The 14,909-nt window shown below is 36.7% G+C and overlaps 1 protein-coding gene across 3 annotated transcripts; it reads right to left on the minus strand.

Moving 5' to 3' along the window:
* Positions 1-1,808: 1,808 nt before the first annotated feature.
* KAPP (kinase associated protein phosphatase) lies at positions 1,809-14,221 on the minus strand. 3 transcript variants are annotated; one of them, XR_016061526.1, is made up of 13 exons: positions 13,665-14,195; positions 8,443-8,587; positions 8,092-8,283; positions 7,532-7,707; positions 7,272-7,430; positions 6,623-6,766; positions 6,474-6,535; positions 4,906-5,034; positions 2,837-2,931; positions 2,630-2,745; positions 2,319-2,448; positions 2,163-2,217; positions 1,809-2,097 (listed from the first exon to the last, which is right to left on the minus strand). XR_016061526.1 is itself a non-coding variant. In XM_011627509.3 (13 exons), the coding sequence occupies exons 1-13, from the start codon at positions 13,770-13,772 to the stop codon at positions 1,927-1,929; spliced, it is 1,689 nt and encodes a 562-aa protein (XP_011625811.1). In that variant the 5' UTR covers positions 13,773-14,221; the 3' UTR covers positions 1,809-1,926. The 3 variants fall into 3 exon arrangements, 2 of the variants coding, with proteins under 2 accessions (XP_011625811.1, XP_088730983.1); XM_011627509.3 differs by having other exon boundaries at positions 4,899-5,034; positions 13,665-14,221; XM_088874857.1 differs by lacking the exons at positions 7,532-7,707; positions 8,092-8,283; positions 8,443-8,587; positions 13,665-14,195 and adding an exon at positions 6,833-6,976 and having other exon boundaries at positions 4,899-5,034; positions 6,623-6,720; positions 7,272-7,412.
* Positions 14,222-14,909: the final 688 nt, after the last annotated feature.

Here is a 14,909-nt window from a genome sequence, read left to right on the forward strand (position 1 = left end):
TTAAAATTTTGTTACTATTCAGAGGTTTGTTTTTTCAACTTCATAACATTTTTTTTAAAAAAAAACGAAACTGACTATTTTTAGTTTTTGAAAAACCGAATTTTACTACTCGTAACTCGACTTGTTAAAATAATAATAATAATAAAAGGTATATATATATATATAAAATACAAAGGCAAGCTTTCTATGCTTCCCCTACAGTATAGAAGTTCTATCTTCCCCCTTATCCAACCATCAATTTTGAATGGAGGGTTAAGATTGCCCCAATCACAATGTCACGTCTCTACACTATTTTATATTTAATTTTCTTTTACATAAACTATTTTGACACCAAAATTTGGACGTCCATTCCTCTATTAAACTTGCACCAACAAAAAATATAAAAAATATATTTTCAATAAAATGACCAAAATACCCTTAAAAGTTTCAAGGGGTATTTTGGTCATTATATTTCATCAAAAAATTATTTTTAATATTTTTTATAGGTGCGCCCCAATGAGAAGATAACACATACCAAATTTCATATTCATACAACTTGCATAAAAAAAAAAACTAAAAATAAAATACTTTGAGACGTCGAATCTAAGATCAGACGGTGAGTGGCTCTCTTGATCAAAATTGGACAGCTGGATGGTAAGGGGAGGATAGAATGGTGATATTGATCAAAATCTGACGTCTCAAAGTATTTTATTTTTAGTTTTTTTAATATAAATTGTATGAAATTTTTAGTTTTTTTTTATATAAATTGTATGAACATGAAATTTGGTATGTGACATCTTCTCATTGGGGCGCACCTATAAAAAACATTAAAAATAATTTTAAGATGAAATATAATAACCAAAATACCTTTTAAAATTTTCAAGGGTATTTTGATCATTTTATTTTATTGAAAATATTTTTTTTATATTTTTCGCTAGTGCAAATTTATTAGAGGAATGGACGTCCAAATTTTGGTGTCCAAATAGTTTATATAAAAAAATTAAAAATAAAATAGTGTATAGACATGACATTGCCGTCTATTCAAAATGGAGGGTTGGATAAAGAGGAGGATAGAACCACTATGCTATAAAAGAAACATAGAAAGCTTGCCCATTTATAAGATCTCACGAATTTTGGGGATACAACCCTTTATCCTAATTACCAACGTCAGGAAATACAAAAAATTTCAAATTCATTTTGAAAAAACAACATTTTAAGATAGAATGGAGACCATCCAATATTTGCCAATGTTTAAAAACTCAAAAGTCAATTTTGATTTTTTTAAAAAAAAAGTCTCGTTAGATACCAAAGTTATAGATCAAAACACCGCTCTTAAACTCTTTCAGCAAGGATTTAAGATAGAAATGGAGACTATTCAATATTTAACAGTATTCAAGAGATAAAATTGAAACTTTTTTAAAAAAAAAACAGTAATCTCAGGATTCTTATTTGGATCCCAAAGTTATAGATCACAACAAACCTCCTAAGTAGATCTTTCGCGAGGGTGTACGTGTACAGCATGCTGCCATGGGGGAATGCCATGCCCTCTCTTATTGTATAATTATAACTGCATTTAAGGACAACATATATATTCAAAGAAATGCAAGAATTATAAAAAAGGGCAGGAATGATGATTTATTTCCTCGATACTGCAATATTTACACAACAATTTTTAGAAATATGTTTTGCTTGTCAAACTCTCTCTGGTCAAAGAAAGATGAAAAAGCTTATGAGGCTTCATGCAATTTGGGAAAGGATATGATGCCTGTGAATTTTAATGCAGAATTCAAAGCATAAATATAAATGTGTGCAAGAGAGAGACCACAACATAAAATGAGTAAAAATTCCATTCATTGTGGGTGTTAATGTCACAAGAACTCAAAAGAAAAATAAGGAGAAAAAATGGATGATATGTACATGGGTTAGAATCAGAAATCAAGTAAAATGTCATTCAATGTGAGTTTGTGTCTCACTGGAAGCTTTCTCAGATATATCAAAGTCCAAAAAAATGATGGATGTGTTATCCTTCGTTCGCAGGTTCTTTGCTTGGCTCAACAAAAAATCAGCTATCTTTCCAGGGGCCTTATCATCCTCATTACCATCCTTTCTCTCTCTAAACTGCACAGTGCACATGAACATGAAAAGCTTGGAGAAGGTGTTCTTAAAAGCAAAAATTTGCTTACCTTATGTATAAGCTCGACTGCTCTCTTAGTAGTGAGCACATCCCATAAGCCATCACTACAATATATAGAAAGAGAAACAAAGAAAAAAGACAAAATAAGGGGTCTATAATTTTCCAGTAAATGGAGAAAAATGATGGGTTTGAAATTTGATCACACCTTGCCATGACTGCAAAGGTCTTGCTTGCCCTCTCTATGTGAACAACCTGGCTGACATACGGCTCTGCAATGAAGCGTGTATCTTGTTCTTTCACAAACTTGTCTCCAAGCATACGTGCTATATTGAATCCTGATAGACGAGTAGGAACATGAGAGAGAGAGACAGAGAGAGTACAGATGCTACATTGAATGCTGGCAGATGAACAGGAACATAAGAGAGGGAGGGGAGAGAGAGGTGGGGACGAGGGGGCAGATTTTGCCTTCGAAAGAGTTACAAGCAAAAAATTTAGAGCATGGACAGAAAATATCACCACATAAGCGTGTTAAGCCATCTACTGGGGCAGTTCCAGCTTTTGCTAAACGAGTTATTTCCGACTTACTAGTCAACCTATGCTCCTCTGTTACAGTAATCTGCTTTCCGTTAATGCTGTCAAAAGAAAAAGATATGAACTTCTAGTACAAAATTCCTCTACTTGATGGAGAGAGCAATTCAAATAGATCTATATTATGCTGCAGACCTGAAAACGCTGGAAGAATCCCCAACATTTGCACATTGTGCGAAGAAATCATCATGTGGATCTACCCAAACCAAAAGAACACTTGCAGTACAACCCTGAGAGAAGAATGAACATTATCAGGCATATATATGAAAACCATAGATTTCTCTGTCACAAAAATGAACATATAGAATTTGGGAGAAGTCATAATCATGATGCTAAACCCATTAACCTAATGGTTTAGACTAGAACTTAGTTTTGCACTTGAAGTCTCCGCATGAATACCGTAACACATACAGATTCACAATAGGAGAGGAAAAATAAAAATGATAGTTATTAAAAGATTCCTGTTTTCGCATGGAGTCTTCACCCTAGGCTCAGTGCTTGTGTCAGATATGATTGGACACAGTACGCGTACAGTATGGATTCAACTGGATTTCTCTTTCCAAAGAATCCTAAAGAGAATTTTCTCGAGACACGTGGAGATGTGGAACCTAACATGTCTGGATTCTTATCATGATGTGTCAGGTTCTTCTACCAAAAAGATTAAGTAATATAATATTATATTTGAATATTTATTCATTTAATTATTAAAAATTTTCCTTATTTAAATCTTAAACATCGATAAGGGGTAGGCAACTAAACTTCAAGTTCATAAAATCATAATATCTCCCTATCTATACCATTGCCAAATACTGGTGGATTCCTCACTATAACTTTGCTGATTCTTGGATTCACCCATACCCATATGCATGCAACATAGGAAGGTTCCCTTTCAAAAGCACTTGGATAACATTTGTCGATTTTCTTTATCAAATAGGAGAGAATTACACCTAAATTTATTAAAATTGGAAAGGACAAATACATCTTGTTTCTAAGTAACATACAACAGTGTTCAATTAAACACCCATGGACCCATAGTAAAAGAATGATAATTAAATGTACCCATGCAGTAAAATAACTACAGTTCAATGTTGCTTTAAACATCGCACAAATTGTAAGGTCCTTCAATTTTATTTGGAATAAGTTTATATAGAGCTGAGGCTCTAAACAATCAAATTGGAGCCCACCTAAAAAATTTCACGAGAAGAGGTGGTTTTGAAGCCCAAATATCCTCAAATTAATCATCTCGACATCAAGATGCATGGACATGAGAAAAAAATGGATTTCAAATTTTAGAAATAGTGCATCTTGTAACGCATTTTTTGGCCGTCAATTTTCAAGCTTCTCAAGTTTCTTAGATCTGCTCGATCTACACTATTTTTGAAGCTTTAAACTTTATGATTAAAGATGAAAATATATTTTAAGGCTATCACAAAGATTTCCAGTATTGAAACTACATTTTTTGACACTATTTGAAGGTGAGCTTTACTTTGATTGTTTAGAGCCTCGGCTCTATACAAATCGCACCCATTTTATTTTAGGGGAAAAGGATAGAATCTAGCCAAGGGTTTCATACCACAGTATAATTACTATTTTTGTGTGGAAAGTGTAGGAGCGGCATGTAAGAAATCGACATGACACATGACAGAATACACTAGATCTACAAAGGATCCAGATTTTAAACAAACTGACAATTTTCTTACAGAATTCTAAAACACAGAGAAATGTCCTATATTTGCTAAAAAACCAGCTCCACTTGATAAGAAAATAGCTTCACGTGACAAAGAAAAGGAAAGTTTCTTGACAAGCCAACAGAAAAACTGTCATCTAGACAGACACTAAAACCTGGAAGCAGACTACCTTCAGGTAACACTACTGAGGTGAATAATTTCCCGGTATTGTGGAGGAAATAATGAGTAGGGGAAAGGAAAGGGGGTTCTGGAAATAAAGAGGAGAACTTTGATGGCATTATGGAGAAGCAAGAAAGTGTAATCTTGGTTGTGAATCAAAAGTGCTATGGATAGCCTTGGATAAGACGAAATGCCGAAATCTTGAAGACGTAATCACCAAACTGTTTCCTTTGACATTAATATCTAGTGGTACATTTAAATTACAGCATGAGATGCGAAAGAGAAATTGATAATTTTCATATGGCAACATTCAGTTGTAATCACAGATATAATAAATTGGAGAAAAAAACCTCATACTGATGAGTCAAAGCAGCTTCTGTCTGACTGAATGCGTCCTTGAGGACTTCGGAAGCATCACAATAGGAAAAGACTTTCTGTCTTCTTTCTGGAGTCAACAGGATATCAGCAACCACCTTAGGCAGCATTCTGGATAACAGAAAAACAAAACCAAATTATCACATTAAACATTATCCCAATCTGACACAAAGAAAGAAATGTTGCTGCTAACACAAAAATGATTGTCATAAAGAGTTCCCAAGATGGATATGCACAACTCTGCTGAAATTTACAAGACATTACCAAAGTCATGGAAAAAATCCAGATGTTCTCCAATAACAATAATGATTTTACCAATAAAATAAAGAAATTGTGCCATGAAATTATTTTTCAGTCATTTACTAGTATTTAATGTAATCTATATTTGGGTTCAGGTATGTTCCTTTACCTTTCCTTCTTAGATGTTAAAGGCGTAAAAACCACTCAATTGTGTGTGCCCAGAGTTTTGAGATCTAAGAGGAACATGAGCAAACACGAAATTACACAAAAGATTTCTTTTTGAGAAAACTTTCTGCAAAACTTCAGGTGCTCAGATTTTAAACTTCCCGCATTCACCCGATATAATGTTTCCCGTGTGAGACTGTTAGACTCCATTTCAGTTGAGTTTCAAACCACCAAGCGGACCTAACACAAAAGAAAATACATTGAATATCCTATTTTCGGATGCAATTATTGAAGAAACAAGGCCTTAGTGGCAGAGACAATGTCTCATGTGTGAGACAGACTCCACTGCGGTCGAGTTTCAGAGCACCAAGATGACCCAACAAAAGAAAAATATGTCGAAGAGCCTATCACATTTTCAGATGCAATTATTGGAGAAACCATGCCTTGGTGGCAGATGGAGTGAGGGAGGGTGGGGAGAGAGAGAGAGAGGTACCAGAGATGAACTCGGTACAGAGTGCCAAGGAACATCACAAAGACTCCCTTTTTTTGAAAAATTATTGCCAAGCACATTTATTAAAAAAATGTGCAAATACTACATACAAGCAGACATATGTAATTTTAACTGCATGGGCTTCGGTCAATTAACACCATCCTACAACCCAATCATATAAATTGTTCCTCATTGAAAATATTCAATAAAGGCCTGCAAATCACAAGTTCCTACACCTGTTCAAATCAATTTAGATTTCCCCCTTTCCATGTCCCCTTCTTTGTCTTTCTTCTAATCTTAATAATTATACAATATATCCCTCACTGCTAATAATACATAAAACATGCAGTAGATGATTTACATCCATTAACAGAAACAACCCACTTCCAATTTGTAAATAGCTCAATCTAAGTTGCTGATTACATTTCCATGAAGCAACAAAGCTATTTTACATCATCTTTATGGAAGCTTGGATACTTCTTTTTTTGTTTTTTCCTTTTTTGGACAGGAAAAAAGGAACTGCCGAAATAAAGATGGTGCAAAATGATTTGAGAGGTGTCTCATAAATTTGCAAAAATCAATGGAACCTTTTGTGGGTTTTCAAATTATCCATCAAATAAACACAAATGTCACATATAAAGGGAAAAAGACTTACTCACTAGCATCCTTCGCTGCTTTTACACCACTATGACCGTCAAAGATGCCAAATAGTCCAAACTACATACATAAAGGTGTCAGTAGAGGACAGTTAGGAAAAGGAATGCCAAATTGCAAAACACAAAGTCGCATTTCAAAGCTGAGAACCTGCGGGACTCCAGGCAGAGGCCATTGGCAATAGCATACATCTTCCATAGGATGCTTCTTTGCTCCCCTTCGCACAGCCATAGGATCTGATGCCACTCCTACGCCAAAGGGACAATTATGTGCTTCATGTTTCACAATTTGAACCTACAAGATTAAAGGAAGAATGTGCATATTAGGTAGGTGATGGAATTTCTTATTTCCATTCAGTACCTGAGATGCCAATAAAGCCTGGATTAAACCGCATGGGCAGGCACAAATCAGATAAAATCCTTGTAAGATGAATTGGATACGACAATTTTCATTGCATAAGCAATATTCCTGCATGATTAACTTTTTCTTTGATAATTGGATTCACTGCAACAGTAAATGACAAAATCAAATGGCCACACAATTCCTTCGTGCAGATACAGAAGTAGAAACAAAATGGGATATTGATTAACTAGCAGTGCACAAATGGGATTGCAGACACTACAGTAACATTCGGATCTCAGTACCATATGCTAAGAGAAACACCCATGTGCTTAATCACATACATCCGGCATGCAATTCATATGATGGATGCAAATATCAGATGTGTATGTATTTACAAATGTATGCATAAATGTATGTTTTTATTAAAGTCATACTAGTGGGTTATGTTCCAACTCACTTGCACTTTTGATGTTGAGCCAAGAGTAATTATGTCTCCATCAGAAAGCTCAAAGGGATGACTCCAATGCCTGATATTTGATTCTTGAAGGTGTATGGCCTGGGTATTCAAAACTGTTCCATTCAAGCTGCCCATATCCACCAACTCCCATTTCATTTTCTGTCAACCAGTGTTCCAGGCTGTAAGAAACTGATCACTTGATTTTGTGCATGTGTTTTGTCTGTGTGTGTGCGTGAGAGAGAGAGGCATAAGACAGTTACCTTTGCATCCCAATTTATCATTGCATGTTTCCCAGAAACCCCTGAGTCATTCAATAATAAATTACAGGGTTGAAGTCTCCCAAGAGTAAAAGGAAGTGCAGATGCATTTGTTGACAATACCGAGAAGCGAATTCCACTGGAGGGACCAGATATAACTTCCAGAGTCAAGCTACTTCCTGCACTTCATACAAAATGGTATGAACGAAATACTTGGCATACTTAAAAAGGAAAGTATACATAATCCAAAGGAATATGAAAAAACTATGGTCCATTGGGTCATTAATGTCCCTCCCAATTGCAATTACCCAATGGTCAAGACTCCCCAATTACACCATGGTCAAGACTTTCCCATAGAAATCTCATATGCCCTTCCTCCCTCCCTCCCGATTGCAATTACCCATTGGCCACATCTTTCCTATAAAATTCTATAAGTTAGATGATAGTGTATACTTTCCCCAGTTCCCCAGATAAACACAGCGCATGTTGTTTAATATATCTATAAATCACGGTCTAAACTCATGAATGCCATGAAATGGTGAAATTTCAGAATAAAAACATACGTTGAACTGAATAGTTCTTAAGCAATGAAAATTGATATGGTCCATCTTTGTATATGACACCAGCAAGGCTGGGTTCTTTCTTCTCATCAAACTTTTCCTCAACAGGCCAGCTTTTCCCCACTGCATGTTTAATCGTTTGACCAACTTGCAAATCTTCTAAACGATCTGAAATATCCAGAACTACGCTACCACCTTCAACAAGAAAGTAATAATAATTTAAAATTTTAGTAGATCATAATATAAAAGAAAGAAAAGAACAGTAATCCCTGAGAAGTAATATGAGCAGAGAGGTTGATGACATCTCGTACAATGCACCAAAAATATTCAATAGACCATAAACAAATGGCTTACCTTGATCTACACCTGCATTTGTAGGTGGAGGACTTGGTGCACGCAGTTGATGTTGAACAGCTTCCTCTGAAGCATGAAATCCAGCAGAATCACTTAGGCTGTCCGAGTCATCCGAAATAAGTGGTTTCTTCAGGTCATTATTAGCCTACAACAGTAAAACCAAAGTGAGCATTGTAATAACTTGTTTTTCTTTTCATAAGTGGGAGTATTTTATTGAGAATGCATAAAGAAAATATACAAAGTATGTAACAACCAAGAAGTTATAAAAACTGACGAAAAACACAGGGCTCCAAATTAGCCAAACCAACACCACCAAGTTATAATCAATGAGCAAAGAGAACACCCAAAATAGCATATCAACAATGTCACTATGATCATAGAAGGCACCAACCCAATGTCAATGCAAACAAATGTCCAAATCACCAAATATTCCATGATTCAGGGAAATTGAAAACTGCTCCATATAGGACATCATAAGTCCCATCTCCCAATATTGCCCAAGTTCCAGTTCAGCCCATCTGCCTATTACCCCCAAAATCAACAGGTCTAAAAGAATACTTAATGCTCAACTCATCTTAATCAACTCCTGAAATTGCGTTTTGCCTTATTGCTAGGATACAAGAGAAAGAAGGGGCTACTCCCTTCCAACATTAAGAGGCGAGCATTTTTGGACCAGCTTTGGCACACATGCATGACATTAAAAACTCCGCAATATTAATATAAACAACCAAAGGTAGTGTTTCCACTACCAAAAGAAACACTATTGGCAACCACTACGCAATATCCAAAGCAAAATCCTGTCTTCTTTTGGTCTTAATCTCTCTCCCACAAGCATTGCCCAGGTGTTTCAATAACTGAGAGCCAAACACACAAATGAAAGCACAATTACATGCATAATATCACCAGCCTTCTCCACCTCCCCAAACACACAGAAATTGGTAACTAGAAACCCAAGCTAAAGGTGGCCATTAGTAAGGATCTTATCTTTAGTTCCAATGCATCAAGAGTGAAAGAACCAGAGGTCCAATCAGTGTAGCACCACCTCCCATGAGAAAAATCCATCAGATTCTCTAATACAATTTGTAATACAGTAAAATAGCCTCAAGAATCTAAAATCTCTTCCTAGAAACTCGTTATCTTAATAGTTGTTTAGTTAAGAACTCATTATTTTATACTCCTTCAAGTCAGGTGACCTTTCCATTTCAGACTGCCTATGTCGCTTGTCATCAACTCCACTATCCAATTCAAGAAAACTTCAATTGGAATTAGAAATTTCAAAACAATGAATTAATTAAACTTTAGTTAAATATTCTTATTCATCTTAATTTACGAATTTTTAATTAAACTTTAGTTAAATATTCTTACTCATCTTTTTTTTTATAATGTTAACCTTAAATTAAGAAAGTGGAAGAGTACAAAAGGCCTAGGCAAACCACAAAGTTGGATGCTATAGGATAAGAAAACCAAAAAAGGGAAACCAATAGCCTTCTTTTAAAAGGTTACAGTGTAGAAACAACAACCAAGAAAAAGAAGGTGGTCCAAAAAATCCAGCAAGAGAAAAATGAGAGCTTCTAAAATTCCTCCCGTAAAGCCGCTTCTTTAGCTAGGGCGTCTGCTTCCTGGTTGCCCTCCCTCCAGGTTTGCATCTATGAGATGTCTATATCCCTGCACAAGTAATGAATCTGATCAAATATGTGCGCTAGGGTCCCAGGTGGGGGTGAAGAGGGGATTCTTTGAGCCCACTGAATGGTGTTCTACGAGTCTCCCTCAATCACAATAAAGTTCAGGCTATGTGTTTGTAGGAGCTTTAGTCCTTCTAGGAGGGCATAGGCCGGCTTCCACCGAGTTGGTGTGGCCGATGTAGATGGAGGACAAAGCTACCGTGTTGCCAAAATGGTCCCTAATTATGGCTCCCAACAGACCTGGATTACTGAGGGAACATCCGTCGAAGTTTAGTTTGAGACGATCCTGCAGTGGGGAAGTCCAAAGAGAAGCCCGGTCTGGGCGTTTGTGATTATGTCTTAGGACTGAGCTCCAATCCTGAAAGAATGTCGAGGTGGAGACACCTTTGAAGTTGTGATGATTGGTTGCCCAGAAGACAACTGTGGATTTGAGCTTGGTGAGTATTTTGTTCCATAGGGAGTATTCACCCCGGAAAATTCTATTGTTTCTCTCAATCCATAGAATCCAAATAGAGGCCGCCACCATGGATTTCCAAAATAAAATCCCAGATTTAGGCCAAGGAAACGGCTGGATGGATGAGAGGATGGACAGAACATGTTCTGGAGTGACCCATTGGATCTCGAAAAGACTAATAATTTCCCCCCAAAGGTTGTGGGCGAAGGGGCAATGCAAGAAAAGGTGGTCATTTGTTTCCTTTGCAGCCAAACACAAGACACATCCGTTAGGGAGTGGGATGTCCCGGCGTTTTATTTGATCGATTGTTAGCACTCTTTGGGAAAGTGCTTGCCACATGAAGATCTGAATTTTTGGAGGGGCAATGGAAACCCAGGCATGAGAAACCGAAGATGAGGAAGCAGTTGGAACCGTTGAGACCTGTGAGAGACTTCGATAGAACAAGGAGACCGAGAAAATACCAAAACCAGCAGGGGACCAAATGATGCTATCTGGGCCACTGTGTGCCAGAAAGATGGCCTGAAGTGGGAAACTTCCAATTCGTTAAGATCCCTTCTGAACACAGGGTTCCAAGATCTCGAAGACCCTGCCAGAACCATCTCGTCTTCAACAGTAGCCCCCCGTCTACGAGCCAGAGAATATAGATCAGGGAATCTATCCTTGAGGGGGGGGTGTGGCCCAACCAAAGGTCCAGCCAGAAAAGGATACGATTCCCCCTCTTTGGGGTGGAACCTAATGTGAGAATGGAAATGTTGATGTGCCCCATAGATGGATCGCCAAATTCCAGAAGATCTCTGGTTGGGTTTGAATTCAGGGATCCAAGGTGAGGTAGGTATTCGATATTTATGATAAAGAATGGTGGTCCACAGTTAGTCCCTTTGGGTGGCCAAGCGCCAACTCCATCTGCCTAGAAGGGCCACATTTTTCTTTCTAAGATTTTTGATCCCTAGTCGCCCCCTGTTTTTTGGGAAGGCAGAGTTTGTCACAGGCGATAAGATGAAATTTGTTGGAGGACGCATCCCCAGACCATAAGAACCTTCTCATCAACTGTTTTATTCTAGCGTTAATGGCTACTGGCATGTGAAACAAATACATTTGGTAGACTGGTATGCTAGCAAGGGTGGCTTTGATAAGGGTTAGTCTACCTCCCGGAGAGAGGAAGCAGCTTTTCCACCCAGCTAAGATCTACGATCTACATTGTCAATTATGTGAGACCATCTTAATTATGTCTTTCAATACAAGTAAGGAATCAGGCCTTCTATGTTCGACCAAGATCCAAGAATCTCAAACCACTAAGTGCCATGGAAAAATAGAAAAGGAAATCCAATACACTGAGACAACTGATAATAATGACGCTGATCCAAAAACCCTTTCCATTTCATTCCACTGCAATCACCCATTAAGATCCCTAATTATCTCTCAGATGAGCAATAATGCATAGATGATAACAATTGAAAGAATTTCCCAAAGCATGCCAAAAATATACTCATTCTTTTCACTGAACTAGGTCCCATTAAAACAATTCTTGCATATTTTGAGAGAGAAAGAGCGAGAGAGAGTGAGCGAGAGAGAGAAAGGAATATCAAAATTCTTATGTAAAACATAACTCCTATGAAATGAAATGAACTAAAATTTTCAGATATTATATAAAAAACTGCAAATAAAGAGCATACGCTCACAAATGGTAGCAGTTGTGTATCTGCCAGTACACTTCAGTTTCTCCCCACCTTTAACAACTACAAATAAGAGAAGCGACTCAATTTACCTGATTCCTAGGACTAAGTAGGATAAGTACCTTTAATTCTATGGAATTTCAACTTAGCACCAGTTAGATATGCAAACCTTTCAAGAATCACAAAGCATATCGAGAAAGATATGAGAGAGAGAGAGGGAGAGAGGGAGCATATCAATAGATGCCATGGGGCCCAAAAGAAGAAATTCTAATTAATAAAAAGATTCATCAGACTTATCAAGAAAATGGCCATAAGAAGTGCAATGTGAATCCTCCACTCATTATTCATCCACTTAAAATTGAGTAAAAACAAAGAGGATGTATCCTATTTCAATTCCAAAAATGGAGAAAGAACAAGGACACAATACAATAGCACATAAAGAATTTCAAAATAAGAGAGAAAGAGAGAGAAGAGGGGCTAGCACATAAAGAATTTCAAAATAAGAGAGAAAGAGAGAGAAGAGGGGCTAGCACATAAAGAATTTCAAAATAAGAGAGAAAGAGAGAGAAGAGGGGCTAGCACATAAAGAATTTCAAAATAAGAGAGAAAGAGAGAGAAGAGGGGCTAGCACATAAAGAATTTCAAAATAAGAGAGAAAGCGAGAGAAGAGGGGCTAGCACATAAAGAATTTCAAAATAAGAGAGAAAGAGAGAGAAGAGGGGCGGGCGAGAGAAGAGGGGCGGAAGAGAGAGAGCATAAGCAGCTCTTTGGACATTATAACAAACAAACAATCAATATACATTGTGGGCATCAACATCAAGAACACTCCATTTGCATTGCTGATATTACAGTAAATCCCTCCCATATCACATCTACGTTGAATTAGACACAGAAAGAGAGAGAGGTCTCAGTCGAAGAAACATTAGAAAGAAGCAAAATCCACCGGCAAAGAATCACAAGAGAGAGAATGCAGAGCAGTCATTCATATCTGATGGATTCGAGATGTATGCATATATGTAGAGAAAGGTATCTCTCTGTGTATATATAGAGAGAGGAGAGAAATTCATTCTATGAATCGGATTACAAGACACAATAAGAGTAATTCAGTCCTAGATGGCGGAATTACACAAATAAAAAATATATATACACAAATATTTAACGAGTGAGAGGTCCATTCTACGGAAATTAAAACTATAATTAGAGTAATCCAGTTCTAGATGCAAAAATACACAAATAAGATATATAACACTTATATATTTAATGAGCAAGAGGTTCATTTTACGAATCGGAAATTAGAAGCATAAGATAAGGGTAATCCAGTCCTAGATGCGAAATTCTACAGAGTGCGCTGCGGAAAGATAGAGAGAGACAATGGAATGCTAGAGAGAGACGATGAGAAATACAGGAAAATACCTGTGTAGAGCACCATCGCCATGGCCTGCAGATAAGAAAAATTAAGAGAAAGACGATCAGCCCAAAGATGGAGAAAAAGATAGCAACAACCATGGAAATCGCTGCCATAGCCAAGTTAAGTTACGGAAGAGGCCTCCGTGAGCCCTTTTGTGTTGCAGAGGAGTTGCAGAGAGAAAGAAGGGAGGGGAGGAGAGAGAAAGAGGGCATTGGAAAGAGAGAGAAGTTTTGAAAGGGTCCGATGACGATCGATTTGAGTGCAGGAGAGAACGGAGAGGGTTGTTCAGGTTTAAGGTGACTGCCTCAACCATATTTAGTTGGGGGCGTTGTAGTCAATGACTCTCTCTCTCTAGCCCCGCTTTCTCTCTCTCTCTAACCTCCTCTCTCTCTACTCAAGCACTCTCTAGAAATACCTATAAGTTAACCCTTGCTCAATCTCCACTCTCCTCTAGCTTTCTCTCTCTACACATCTTTCTACCGCTCTCGCTCATTCAGTATTCTCTCTAGCTTCTCTCTAGCTCCCGATCATTAAGTATTCTCTCTCTAGCTCCCGATCATTAAGTATTCTCTCTAGCACTCGATCATTCAGTATATTCTATAATTATAATTATAATATTTTTTTTTATAGAGGGTAAAGATTGTCACAATCACAATATTATATCTCTATACTATTTTATTTTTTATTTTTTATTTTATAAACTCTTTTGACATCAAATTTTGGACGTCCAATCCTCTATTAACTAGCACTAGAGAAAAATATGTAAACAATATTTTCAAAAAAAAATTAAACAAAATATTTTTGAAAGTTTCAAATGGTATTTTGATCATTATATTTTATCGAAAAATTATTTTTAATATTTTTTATAAGTGCGTCTCAATGAGAATATGGTACATACCAAATTTCATATTCATACAATTTGTATAAAAAAAACTAAAAATAAAATACTTTGAGACGTCGGATCTAAGATCAAATGGTGAGTGACTCTCTTGATCAAAATTAGACAGCTGGATGGTAGAAAAAGTATAGATCTTCTATGTTGTGAGAGAAGTATAGAAACATTTCCCTATATATATATATAGAAAATTTTTGTACAAGGGTGAGCCCTAAAACAATCAAATTAAGGCACAAATAAAAATGCACTAGAGAAGGTTGTTTTGATGATGAAAACCCTCTAGATCATCTCCACATCAAGATGTATGGACATGAGAAAAAATAAATTTCAAGTTTTAAAAATACTGTATCTTTGT

The sequence above is a fragment of the Amborella trichopoda genome, chromosome 1 (assembly GCF_054954075.1).
Source record: "Amborella trichopoda isolate Santa Cruz 75 chromosome 1, AtrichopodaSantaCruz75HAP2 v2.0, whole genome shotgun sequence".
Lineage (NCBI taxonomy): Eukaryota > Viridiplantae > Streptophyta > Magnoliopsida > Amborellales > Amborellaceae > Amborella > Amborella trichopoda.